This window comes from Colobus angolensis, unplaced genomic scaffold, assembly GCF_000951035.1.
Source record: "Colobus angolensis palliatus isolate OR3802 unplaced genomic scaffold, Cang.pa_1.0 Scaffold101, whole genome shotgun sequence".
Classification (NCBI taxonomy): Eukaryota; Metazoa; Chordata; class Mammalia; order Primates; family Cercopithecidae; genus Colobus; species Colobus angolensis.
The window spans coordinates 5,881,612-5,895,816 of record NW_012111031.1 but is presented as its reverse complement, the minus strand read 5'-3'; the positions used below and the strand labels follow the sequence as shown (position 1 = coordinate 5,895,816).

The following is a 14,205-nucleotide window of genomic DNA, read 5'->3' as shown; positions in this document are numbered from 1 at the left end:
TGTGTTTCATTCCACATGGATGGTGCCCCTCCCCTGGGATACAAACCAGGGAGCATGTCACAGTGACAGTGGCAGGAGATTGCTTCTGAAGGATGGGAAGGATGAAAGACCTGATGTGTGGTTACTGGGGGAACCCACATTTCAGGACATCCTTCCCAAAGCCATAGGGGGAAATGTCTGCCAGCAACTATACACAGTCTAGTTCAACTACGGCTCACCATCCAGCCAAGGGGAATGGCAGGAGATTCCTGTTTAAAAGACAGGAAACAGCCAGATGCCACAAGGCTAAAAATTCTAGAATAAAATGTGACACAAGGTCAGCAAGCCATTATAGAGGACAAGAAGTTGTGATCCAGGAAGACAGATATGTGCAGGATAAACTAGGGGAAACAAGTTGAAAGTAAAGAGAGAAAATTAAACCAAATCAGTATTGAAGAACTAAACTGTAGTTCTTACAAAATGACTAGCCAGAAGGCTACTGCAGCAGGCCAGGTAAGGGATGGAAATAGGAAATGGATGGAAGAGAAGTGATTATGACTGAGAAGTCAGGATTGATTTGTTCACTAACTAGAAACGGGACAGGAGCACAAGACCAAGGAAGAAGAAAGAGTTCAAGATAGAGCCCAGTGTACTAAAACAGGAATTACTTCTTCTCCACCCATATTCATTTTCTCCCTACTGGTAGCCTCAGAAGGCATGATCGTCCAAATCACATTCCCCCACCCCCCTGGCTGCATCTGACCAACCAGTCAAGGACATCCAACCAAGGCAAGGCCCATCAGGTGCCCTGCCCTGGGATCTGGACTGAGGGTCCTGCAAAACTGAGTTGTTGAGCTGTGAGGACCTGGCTGAGTGGTCAGGAAGACTGCAGAGCTGAAACTAGATGCCAGGGGTGGGTAGAAGTAGGTAGGCCACAGAAAAAGAATGAAGCAATTGCTAGAAAAAGAAGAGGTGAGAGGCTCAAAGTCTGCGAAAAGATAGACACTGGAGCTATGTCTATACTGGTCATATATGTCCCAGATATATTTCCCACCACTGGGTTCAGTGAGAATGAATGTTCTGTGTCTTAAGACAAAACAACCCTTTTAATTTGAGCCAGTTAGTGCATTCATCAGGCATTTGATCATACACCTCTTCTGGGCCAGGCATTATGCTACACAACACATGGAGTGAGTTCTTCCTTTGTTACTGAATATTCCTGATTAACGTGTAGTAAAGGAAGCCAAGAAGAAAAGCAAGCTTTAGTGGTTTTCTTTGGAAGGAAGGGGATTGTGAGGGAGTGATGGAGAAATGACTAGTTTAGACATGTTAAGTTCTAGGTTAACTATGCCCACCTTTATGCTGCAGTGAACATATATCAACAATGAATAAAATGAAGCATTTTAAGTCACCCAGAAATGAAGTATTAAGTCAGAGGTCCTGCGGGGTCAGCCAGACGGACAAGTCTCCAGCCATAGACAGCAAGCACTTAGAAGAGATGTCCAGGACTGAAAACACAGATTTGGGAGATAATAGCTGAGAAGGAGTAATTGAAGGTGATAATTGAAGGTGTATAGCAGGTTAAATATGCCAGGAAGCAAATACAGATTTAAAAAAAGAATACAGGACTGGAGGCAGGACTTAGGAAATGGTAAGAAAGTAGCAAACCCTAACATGAGCTAACAGCTTAGGCACTCGTCCCTCGGGGAAGAATCCCTGGGTCCTACAGTGAGCCGAGCTGTTCCTCCTCAGTGACGGTGATGCACTGTGCTGGGTCCTCACCTCTGTTCTACAAGTTACCCCACAGGGCTTCCCGGTCCCGTGCTCCAGCATGCAGGCTCCTTGAAGGAAGGAGCACACGCTGTGTACTGCTGATGCTCAGCACCTAGCATGACACAGGCTCATTACTGAACGAAAAAAAGAAGACGCGTTGGAAAAGGAAAGATGGTGTAAGAAGAGCCAGGAGAATGCCATGTGACAGAAAACAAAGGAAGAGTAGACATCAGCCACTTTTATTTCCAGTGCAAAAGAAAAGTAGGATGAAGTCCAAGATTAAAACAAAAAACAAAACAAAACAAAACAAAAAAAACAAAAAACCATAGGATTTGACAACTGAATGGAGCATGATAACCAATCCTGACCCAAGACAGCAGAAATGGTGAGGATTACAGAGGTTACTCAAGACGTTTTTAGACAAAGGATTTAAACACATACATGTGTCCTCCTTTATCTGCAGTTTCGCTTCCCGTGTGTCCCCTCTAGAACATGAATCATCCTTTGTCCCGCATACCACACTGTATATACTACTCACCCACTAGTCACTTAGTAACCCTCTTGGTTACAAAAACAAAAAAAAAAGTAGTGTATGCAGGGTTTGGTACTATTTGAGGTTTCAGGCTTCCACTGGGGGTCTTGGAATATGCCCCGTGGATAAAGGGGAATTACAGAGGAGATATATGTGAAACACATAACATACAGCTTTCCCATACTTGCCCAACTTGCCTTCATAGCCACTACATGAAGAAGTGGAAGACCCAGACTCTTGCTTTATGTTGGCATCAAAAGTCACGTCAGAGTCAGGCTGATCACTCCCAAGTAACCCACTGGCTTCTTCTTTACTCCAGTTCTCTGTCTGCTGTTGACTCAGAATGTTACACTTCATTTTCTCCATTGCTGATATAATCATATCTGCAACATGAAAGTGGGCATTTTCCTGCAGAAAAAGAAATCAATTAAAATACAAGCATAATCAACTTTTTTTCATAGAGGGTATATTAGATTTGAAAAATCAAGGCGCTCTATTTAAGTGGAATTAATGCATATCAACATAAATATTTATTGAACTGAGTTGTCATAGGTCACTCTATGACTTATAGCACACATTGTCCAAAGCCGTATATTTGGCTTACTGTAATCAACAGACAACTCAAGTTGGATTTCTTGTTATATAAAACCTTAGGTTGGGGGAAGCCTAAGCCAGACATCATTCATCAATCACAGAAAACTTTCCAGCTGAGCACAGGCACTGCCTTGGAACCCTTCTTAGCTTAGTGTTTCTGGCAGTCTCTATCAATGAAATGCTAAAAGGAAACCTATTTGTAACGCTTCATCAAATTGAAGTTTCCAGATTAAGTCACAACAACATTATCTAAAGGATTAAGACTCTATGGTTAAAAAGAAAGAAGACAGCACTCACCTTTTCTACATCAACAGGCAGCACAAATACTTCTGGTGAGAAGGAATTCAAAGAAATGGTTCTTCTACTGACTTGAACAGCACCTGCCAATATAGCAAATTATTAAAAACTGGAGAAAAGGGAGTTTAAAGATTACCTAATAAAATAAAACAATTCTAGGAAGCGGCTTTTAAATAATGTAAAAAACCAATAAGTACAATTCTAGAATAAATTAAGATGACAGAAAAAGAAAGATCTTTCCCATGGCAGGTCTTGCAGATATTGCTTTAATGATGGTCATTTCTAGGAGAGGCTGTTGGAGCAACTGGGAGGTATCCTCAGCCAGCGGAGTGGACGAGACCAATGGGGAAAAGGGTAGAAAGGGAATATGGTCCTGGGAAATCCCAAGAGGGACTGGGGTAGGGTGAGAAGCCACAGCCCAGAAGCAGGGTCCTAAGGATTACGAGATCGCTTCTCTAACTCATTGTGATTGACCTTAAACTTCCTTTTTTTTCTTCTTCTTTTGAGACAATATCTTGCTCTGTCACCCAGGCTAGAGTGCAGTGGCGTGATCACAGTTTAGTGCAGCTTCAACCTCCCGGGCTCAAGCGATTCTTCCACCTCAGTCTCCCTAGCAGCTGAGACTACAGGTGCCACCATGCCCAGCTAATTTTCTAAATTTTGTTTGCAGAGATGGGGGTCTCATTAGGCTGCCCAGGCTGGTCTCAAATTACTGGGCTCAAGTTACCCTTCCACCTCAGCCTCCCAAAGTGCTGAAATTACAGGCATGAGCCACTGCACCCAGCCCTAAACCTCCTGTCTAGAGAAATAAAATCCATCCAAAAAAAGGTCAGCATTACTTCTCTAAGATAGTCTTCTTCCAGTCAAAACCAACAAACTGCAGAAGGTATATTCTGCTGACACATCCATTCCTGCACCCTTAGCCACTCCATTACTGGCAATGACCACCATCAAAATGAACATTTTTTCTGCCATGTGATTTCTTACTGCAGCATTTAAAGCAAAAATTTCTGTGTCAAGAGCTGAGATGTCCCAGCCTGCTAAATTAGAACAAAATGCTGCACATGGTGGTGACACAGCTCTCAGCGTGATGGAGTTGCAAGCAGGATCATTCAGATCCCTTGCTTCATGTTCAACAAAGTAGTTGTTGCATGGAAAAACTTGGACTTCTTAGCTTCAGAAGCTATGGGTTGGCAAACTTTTTCTATAAAGGGCTAGGTGGTGTATATTGGAGGATCTGAGGGCCAGCAGTATCTGTTTCAACTACTCTATTCTGCCACCGTAATGAGACAAAAGAGAAATTCATTTATAAAAACAGGAAGCTGGCAAGATTTGGTCCCTAGGTCATAGTTTGCAGACTCTGAGTATAGAGGAAAGAACAGAGAAGAATGGAAACAGAGTAGATTCCAGTTCCAGCTGTCCATTCACCGGCTGTGCCTCTGCATCAGAATGCTCTCAGCCCTGAAACTGGGATATTTATCAGGACATTAAGGAGATAAAGGCAGGTGAACGTGTAGTTCCTACGCAAACCAAAGAAACTGTGGAATCCCTTCCTACAGTCTCAAGAAATGCTTACAGATGCAGGCAGTCTTTCCCTAAAGTATTTTCCCAAAAACAAAATAAAACAAAACCCTTTTGCTGCCATCTGAGATGCAGCGGTCATAGGAATATCCACGTCTTAGTGGCCAATGGCTGTTTTCCCTATTGCTGCCTCCACACCAGAGAAAGAAAAAACCCGATCACTCAGGGCTTCTGTTTCTTAGTCTTATAGAATGAATCCCTTCTCTGAGTCTAAGAGATATTCTCAAAACATTCTGTGAGTTCTTTTTTTTTTTTTTTTTTGAGACGGAGTCTCGCTCTGCTGCCCAGGCTGGAGTGCAGTGGCGCGATCTCAGCTCACTGCAAGCTCCGCCTCCCGGGTTCACGCCATTCTCCTGCCTCAGCCTCCGGAGCAGCTGGGAGGACTACAGGCGCCCGCCACCGCGCCCAGCTAATTTTTTGTATTTTTAGTAGAGACGGGGTTTCACCGTGTGAGCCAGGATGGTCTCGATCTCCTGACCTCGTGATCCGCCCGCCTCGGCCTCCCAAAGTTCTGGGATTACAGGCCTGAGCCACCACGCCCGGCTCTCTGAGTTGTTTCTAAAGGCAATGGCAGGAGCTGCTGGGAGTCCCTGTCTTTGGGCAACAGGGGCTGGGGTACCTGTTTTCTTTCTGAGAAAAAGACAAAGCTACAGGATAATTGTAAATTGTAGAACGACCTCCTGTACCGTGATAGAACAAAAGGTTTCAGGCAAGGGCATGCTAGGCCCCAAAGATCATCTTCAGTTTATTATAACTTGTCGTTATGGTGGTGCTCTGTTGGGGAGAGGGCTTTCCTCGATGAGATAAACTATTAAGACTAATCTCTCACTTAGGGCCGGGCGCGGTGGCTGAAGCCTGTAATCCCAGCACTTTGGGAGGCCAAGACAGGTGGATCACGAGGTCAGGAGATCGAGACCATCCTGGCTAACACGGTGAAACCCCGTCTCTACTAAAAAAATAAAAAATTAGCCGGGTGATGTGGCGGGCACCTGTAGTCCCAGCTACTCCGGAGGCTGAGGCAGGAGAATGGCGTGAACCCGGGAGGCGGAGCTTGCAGTGAGCTGAGATTCAGCCACTGCACTCCAGCCTGGGTGACAGAGCGAGATTCTGTCTCAAAAAAAAAAAAAAAAAAAATCTCTCTCACTTAGCCATTAGTAAATTTGCAAGTCACTCTTACATCTTAGAACTATCCAAGCAAGTGAGCAAAAAAAGAGAAAAAAAAAAAAAGTCTGTCATCAGTCTTGTCATTTCGCTTACACTTGGTCCTTATTTCAAAATTAACCATTGAAAGATTGTCCAAAATGTGTTCTTCTTAAGCAATGAATAAATGTGTTAAAGACTATCATCATCTTTGATTGCCCAAACATTTCCAAAGAACATTCCAAAAGAACGAATAACAAAGATGAGCTCCTGCTAGTGAGAAATAAACATATAGAGAAATAGGCAGGCAGCAGGCAGACTGATGACTTTTTAAATTGCTTGGAAAGAAAAAGCTTCATTAATTATTTGTACTAGGGTTCTAATAGAAATGTAAATTGATAATGACAAGTGTGACTATAACATAAATATTTAAAAATGAAATAAACATGTCACAGATGATAACAGTAATAGCTAACTTACTGATTCCTGAGGAGCACTTTGCATGGATTATCCAAGTATTAGGAATTTTAGGGTCTTAGGGATATGTACATTACTTCATAGCAGAGAGAGCCCTTGTTTTAATAAAAAGGGGTTTGGTATAGTTGTCGGGGGGTACTGTGGTTATTGTTTTAAAATCTTCCTATTTTCCCGTCAGACTCTATACAGCTAAATATAACAAGTGAAGTGAGTTCACCACCTCCTAGGTCCTGGTGTGAAATGGAGCCCTCTGTGCCTGTCTGGAAACACCTCCAACCCCCACACTGACTTGACGGTGCTTCTGATGCTCTCCCTTGCAGACAACTTAATGAACTCTAAGTTCCTGAAGGCAGACATCAGCTTAAAGATGGCACATGGCACTCATTATCAACTACATTAAGCTAAAAAGATAACAATTCTCTGCAGTCGAAGGAGAAAGCCAATACTGGATTTCACCTGTTGTGACCACCCAGCTGGCCGGGCTGCTGACAATATTAAATGAGGCAATGCACTGGCATCTGGTCGAAGTGGAAACCCACGAACTTTTCTCCCATGGGGAAGACAATAAGGCAGGCTTTAGAGCAAGGTAAAGCAAGGGTGTGAACAGAGAGGAATGAGGGAGGTCACCTACTAAAATTACCTTCAGCAGCAGCAGATGTCAGGTGGGAAGGCTCAAAAAAAGCACTGTCAGTCTCAGGATATGGGGAGGTGACCAAAATCCTAGGGCTTGTGGGCAGAGACACTTGATGAGAGTATCCTGGGCGGACCATGTGTACTTCTGTTGAGGACAAAGAGAAGCTGCTACTCTTTTCCCTCGAGCCATGGGGAGAAGCGCTGCCAGTGGAGTCTGTAGTAGCCTCAGACAATGTTGTCTCTGCCAGGGAGTCCCTGAGGCACGAAGGTGAAGGGCCTGAGGGAGAGGCAGCATCTGTCACAAAATGGGTCCCACTGTTCCCGGCTGCTGGCACCTGAGGTTGCAAGTCCTGCAGCTGTTGCTGCACATCCTGGGGGTTGATCCAGGCAGCTTTGTGCCTCATGAGCCTGATGTCTAATTGGCAAGGAGGATGGTCAGTGTTCAGGAGTCCAGGCGAACCATCAATAATGCCAGAGTAATGGGTGATCCCTTCCCAGGGGTCCTCAGGAGAATCCTGCCTGACTGTAGACTGTGACACCATCTTTCCAGGCTTGTCACTGGTGTGCATCCATTCAAAACAGATAGAGGGAGTTCCCTGATCGCTGGTACTACTTGATTTGGGCCCCGAACTCACCACATGGCCAGCTGGGGGTCTGGAGAGCTATTCTGCAATGAGCAAAGAATCATTCAAAATAAGTAAGAATTCAATTGTATTTTGGCTACAAGTTACTTTGAGATGGCAAAACCCAAAAAATTTAGAAGTCTGTACTTGGTTCTATCCAACACAGTAAACTGCACTTGGATTTATAAGTCAAAAAATAAATAAATCAGCTAAAAAACTAGCAGTAAACCTACAGAGGCTTGACATTGGGATAGTAAACATTTTTCAAAGCATAAATTAAGAAATCACAAAGGATCAACTGATAAATCCCATAAAAATGTAAAACATCCATGCATCAAAATTATTTTAATAAAATTAAATGTCAAATCCAAGATAGGAATACTATCTGGAAGTAAAGACACATTTCCATACTTTCTTTTTTTTTTTTGGAGACAGAGTCTCACTCTGTCACCCAGGCTGGAGTGCAGTGGGGCGATCTTGGCTCACTGCAACCTCCACCCCCCAGGTTTAAGCTATTCTCCTGCCTCGGCCTCCCGAGTAGCCAGGATTACAGGTGCCCACCATCATGCCTGGCTGATTTCTGTATTTTTAGTAGGGAGGGGGTTTCACCATGTTAGCCAGGCTGGTTTCGAACTCCTGACCTCAGGTGATCCACCCATCTTGCCCTCTCTGTGCCCAGCCATTTCCATATGTCCTTATTTTCATTCAGTTTGTTCTTGTGTTTCAATGAAGTAGGCAGAGTGGTACATGAAACAGAGGGATGATCTAAAGCACTAAAGGCTTTGCTTCATGTAACTTATATTACCTTTCATACTTATAATACCAATATCAATGTATTCTCAGTTCATATTTAAAGAACACAATATGAATCTAGAATCCATCTTTAAAACCCACTCACTTCTAAGCTCAGATTTTACCTTTAGTGAGGAGGTAATGATTAAAATGTTGAGAGCTACACAAACAAGAAGCACTCTTTGTCACTGTAATTACAGGCTCGGGAAATGTTTTGCTTTTCTATTCTCCCACTGCCCTTTGCACTGTGAAGCTAAAAGCAACTTTCGACAGCAAAAGCAAGAAGAGCCAGGGGAAGGCCTAGAGATAGAAGGGTGGCCTATGCCACATTCACCCTGCACAGTGGTGAACGTGAGACTTTGGAGTCAATTACAGGGCTGTAAATACCATCGCTGTGTATGTAGACAACTCCTACATGTATCTCTCTATTTCCCATCTCCCAGCTAGCGTATCTTACTGCCTATTTGACATTTGTCCAGTAGGCATTGCAACCTGATACATCCAAAACAGTCACTCATTTCTCCTGAAACCCGCTCCTTCCCTGCTTTTCCCCCCTCTCCCAATTGCCCAAGCCTGAAACTTAGGCGTCATTTCTGATTTTATCTTTCCTTAGCTCTCCAACTTCATTCCATCAGCAAGTTTATAGCTATAGCTGCCGTCTTAGTCTGAGTTACCGTCTTCTCACACCTGGACGTGCAGCCATAGCTTCCCAATAGGTTCCCTGCTGTTACTCCTGCCCAGGCTGGAGTGCAGTTGCACAATCTCGGCTCACTCCAACCTCTGCCTCCCAGGTTCAAGCAATTCTCTGCCTCAGCCTCCCGAGTAGCTGAGATTACAGGTGTGTGCCACCACACCCAGCTAATTTTTGTATTTTTAGTAGAGACGGGGTTTCATCATGTTGGCCAGGCTGGTCTTGAACTCCTGACCTCGTGATCCACCTGCCTCAGCCTTCCAGTGCTGGGATCACAGGCAGGATCCAACGTACCCAGCCAGTAACACCGTGTTTTAACACCCAGAGGGGTGCACTGCTCCTAGAGGTACGGCAATACCAGGTTGATGCATGGAGTGGACAGAGCAAGCTCCTAGTCCATGTCCCTGCTCCAAAAATCCATTTAACATTTTGTCCTCGGATAGAGGACATATCAGATACTAAACTGATAAGAACAGATACTACACTTGATCTTAGCCAAAAGGACGAGAAGCGATTACTCCTACCCATTTACAATCAAGAGGTGTTCAGAGAGATCTTTTATCAACCTAAATCAGATCATGTCATTGCCCTAATCGAAATCCCCCAAAGGCTTCTCATCAAATCTGGAATAAAATCCAGACTCCTTACCTTGCCCTGAAGGCCTGACATGACGCTGTCCCTGTAAACCTCTCTCACTTATCTTCATCCAGCCTCCAAAAGCCCCAACCACACTGCAAGCTCTTGAACCCTATAGGCTCCTTCTAACCCTAGGAATGCTGTTTTATGTTTCCTGTTTCTGAAATGCTCCTCCCCCAGATGATCACACATTTGGCTCTTTCCTGTTGTGAATGCCCTGATTTATAAATTACTTCCTCAAAGATATCTTTCCTAACCACCTTTCTTCTTCAGGTACTTCCCCCATCATTACCTCTCACATGGCCATAAACACTGAGTTTTCGTCACAGAGGTGCTCACTTCCTGCTATTTTTTAGTTCATTACTGCCATTCTCCCCCCACTCCCACCTAACTATAAGCTTCATGAGAGGAGGGGCCTTGTCTGTTCCCTGTCGGGTAGCATGCCCCATACCTAGAGCTGCATATGAGGTTTCAATAAATGTTTACGAATTGGAAGAACAAATCCAACAAAATGGAGACAAAGTTAAGAGCTAGAGAAAAGGCCAGGCGCGGTGGCTTACGCCTGTAATCCCAGCACTTTGGGAGGCCGAGGTGGGTGGATAACCTGAGGTCAGGAGTTCGAGACCAGCCTGACCAACATGGTGAAACCCCACCTCTACTAAAAATACAAAAATTAGCTGGGCGTGGTGGCAGGCGCCTATAATCCCAGCTACTCAGGAGGCTGAGGCAGGAGAATCGCTTGAACCTGGGAGGCAGAGGTTGCAGTGAGACAAGATCGTGCCACTGCACTCCAGCCTGGAAGACAGAAAGACTTCATCTCAAAAAAAAAAAAAAAAAGAGCTAGAGAAAAGACTTCTGCGGCAGATATAACTGTTCTATTAATGGGGCAAAATTACTCATATAGGAATAGAAGTGAATCCATGTTTCCTAAAACATGAAATTGTTCTCACCCAATAATAAAAGTTCAGTAGACCAAAATAAGGTACATATGAAAACTGTTTTTGAGACTTTGAGTCTCAAGAGTGTTTGAGACTTCTTTATTTGGGGGCCCTATATTCTAGTTTATACCTTTTCAAGTAATAAAGATTATATGTACAATTTACATACACGCGCACGCACACACACACGCACACACAACTGACCCTTGAACAACATGGATTTGAACTTTGTGGATCCACTAACATGTGGATTTTCTTCCATATTTGTCACCATGAGGCAGCAAGACTAACGCCTCTTTTTCCTCCTCCTCTTCAGTCTACTCAACATGAGAGGACGAGGATGAAGACCTTTATGATGATCTATTTCCACTTAATGAACAGTAAATATATCTCTCTTCCTTATGGTTTTCTTAATGACATTTTCTTTTCTCTGCTTTATTGTAAGAATGCAGTATATAGTATTATACACTAACATACAACATATGTGTTAATCTACTGTTTATGTTATCAGTAAGGCTGTGGTTAACAGTAGGTTATAAGTAGTGTTAAGTTTAGGGGAGTCAAAAGTTGTGTGCAGATTTTCAGCTGCACAGGGTGTTAGTGTCCCTAACCCCTGCACTACTGAAGGGTCAACTGTAGGGTTGTGTATATATATATCTTTTGCAAATGACATATATTGTTTCTGGAGGCATATATATATACACACACACACACACATATATACCTTTTGTATATAACATATATTAATACATAAATGCATCGTTTGTATGTAGTACACATATATAAATGCATACATGCGTCTTGCAAACACTACGAAAGCCCCAAATCACCATTCACAAAATATCAACAGGGTACATCTGGTTGTGTTAACTGCCAGAACTCACCAGCCCAAAATGCCTATCTTCCTTCTCCTGACCTCAAATCCCACCTTGTGCACCAATTTCTCTTTGTCACACATCTTTTCCTCTCCAATAATTCTGGATTTTATAATTACAAAAGGAAACCATGACGTTTTTATAAAATGCCCAAACATAGAAGCCTAGAGTAAACAGTGAACAGCTCTCATCACCCTAAGCCCCACAATCCTACTTTATTCTCAGAAATAACATTGTTAACCATTCTATTATTTCTAGACCTTTATCTATGAATTAACGTACATATTTCAGACCAGAAGATATGTTTTCTTTTTTATACACATCCATGGGATCATACTGGAGATATTCTACAACTTACCTTCTTTTTCACTCAACAGTATGTCTTCAGGGTGTATCTGATTCTCCTAAACTGTCTTGTCACTTTCTATAGTATAAATACATCGTACTTTACTTAGCCAGACCCTACTGATAGAAATTTATGTATAACTTTTTGCAGTTATAAAGTATATAACAATGAACATCCTTGTTCGTGTCCTTTTTTGGTTGACTTTCTTTTTTTAGTTGCTTTCTCTTACTAGTTCCACTCTTAGTCTGAGTCCATAGTTCATGACAGCCTCATTATTTCCAAGAGAATAAAACTCTATAAGTTATGGTTTACTCTCAATTTTCTACACGTATCTTTTGTGTGTTTGGTGAGGGGAGATGATTATAGATGTGAAACCACATGGAAAATATGCAATCTCAAATGGTAAAGCAGTAGTGATTCCAGGTGGTTTTGTTTTTAATTTTTTTTATTTTTTTTTTGAGACGAGTCTTGCTCTGTGGCCCAAGCTGGAGTGCAGCAGTGCGATCTCGGCTCACTGCAACCTCCACCTCCCGGATTCAAGCAATTTTCATGCCTCAGCCTCCCTAGCAGCTGGGATTACAGGTGGGCACCACCATGCTGGCTAAGTTTTGTATTTTTAGTAGAGACAGGGTTTCACCATGTTGGCCAGGCTAGTCTTAAACTCCTGATGTCAAGTGATCCACCCAACTCGGCCTCCCAAAGGGCTGGGATTACAGGCTTGAGCCACTGTGCCCGGCCGATCCCAGTGTTTTTTTTATAAACAAGTTAAAGTCAATAGTTCAAAGAGAATGACCTTATTTGGAGCCTCCCATACATGGAATGACCCAAGTGAATTGAGCAAAAATCAACTTCCTCATAAAAAGCAACTGTCAGAAGCAGGTGCTTGCTTCACTTCCTTCTAGAAAAGTGTTGTTGCTTCACAAAAACAACCAGCAGGTGCTGCTTTGCCAGGTTATAATATCAAAGCATTGAGAGTTAGAATAGGCCCATAATATATTCACAACCATGTCTATGGTCACAGTTGGACAGTGGCAGAGAGAGGACAAAAGGCCAGGTCAGATACTCACCAGGAGTATGAGTTTCTCGAAGAGGCAGATTGACACAGAGGAGAAAGTAATGATTGGAAACCATCAAAGTCCATGCAGTAGTGACAGGAGGTCAATATCCCTATTTTTTATTTTACCTTTAAGGCAAAAAAACAATTTGCCAGGCGCTATGATACCACTGCCAGGTATGTCACTTGTTTCCATATTGTTTGTAGTGTGTTATTCAGTTAAGAAATATTTATTGAGCATCTACTACAGGTCTGGCATTGTTTTTGTTTTGGTAGCACTGGGGTAACAGAGGGGACTAAAATAAGCTTCCTGCCCTTCCTCAGCTTATGTTCTGGTGGAAGGGAGACAGTGAATAGACACACATTTATACATTCAGATATACATACATTTTAAGGATTGATAAGCCCTTCCTCAGCTTATGTTCTGGTGGAAGGGAGACAGTGAATAGACACACATTTATACATTCAGATATACATACATTTTAAGGATTGATAAGCAGAGGTAATACAGGTCTAAGCAATACTTAGCATCTTCTCAACATACTTCCTCCCACTGTCACAAAGGGGTCCTTTGAATCAGAGATACTTAGGTACAAAAAATAAAATCAATTTCCAAAAACATTTAAAGGAAGAGATATCAGTCTCAAAGCTTACCATCATTCCTATTGAGATTTTCCAGCTGGGATTAAAAGGTAAGCACAGGCCAGATTACTAGTGAACATATAAACTGCAGCAAAGGCCGTAGACAAACAAGAGACTTCAGGACTCCTCCAGCTAAATCATTGTGACATCAGAGTCAGTGGCCCCATTGAGAATGATTGCATCACTAGAGCCACCACACAGGCACAGTATTAACAGCAAAGATGCAACTTCTGCAGGAGGGACAGATGCCTCAGTGCCACCATGATACCTACAGTGACCTCACAAAAGTCTTTCAGATCATAAGCAGTTAGCACTTTGAGCACAGAGCAGCTTTAGCTCCCACTACATATAACACTCTTGAAGTTATTTCATGAACAGGCAAAAGTACATCAGATTTAGGATTTAGGATTTTCTATGCCCCAACCCTAACTGCCTATTGAATACACAACTGGGGACATCAGAGTAAAGACACATCTTTTTTTTTTTGAGACGGAGTCTCAGCCTGGGTGAGTCAGTCAGCCAGGCTGGAGTGCTGTGGCGCAATCTCGGCTCACTGCAAGATCTGCCTCCCGGGTTCACGCCATTCTCCTGCCTCAACCTCC

At 43.0% G+C, this 14,205-nt stretch overlaps 1 protein-coding gene across 2 annotated transcripts in view; it reads right to left on the bottom strand.

Annotated features, from left to right (window-relative positions):
• The window catches only part of KIAA0226L (KIAA0226-like ortholog), a 48,162-nt gene that overhangs the window by 23,328 nt on the left and 10,629 nt on the right, over nucleotides 1–14,205 (bottom strand). Inside the window, exons 3-5 of one of the 2 annotated variants that reach the window (XM_011939826.1) lie at nucleotides 7,014–7,673; nucleotides 3,176–3,258; nucleotides 2,482–2,692 (exon numbers count right to left, since the gene is read on the bottom strand). In XM_011939826.1, the coding sequence (XP_011795216.1) occupies nucleotides 2,482–2,692; nucleotides 3,176–3,258; nucleotides 7,014–7,575 (856 nt within the window). In that variant the 5' untranslated portion in view covers nucleotides 7,576–7,673. The remainder of the gene's footprint in view (nucleotides 1–2,481; nucleotides 2,693–3,175; nucleotides 3,259–7,013; nucleotides 7,674–14,205) is intronic. The other variant, XM_011939834.1, reaches the window with a different exon arrangement.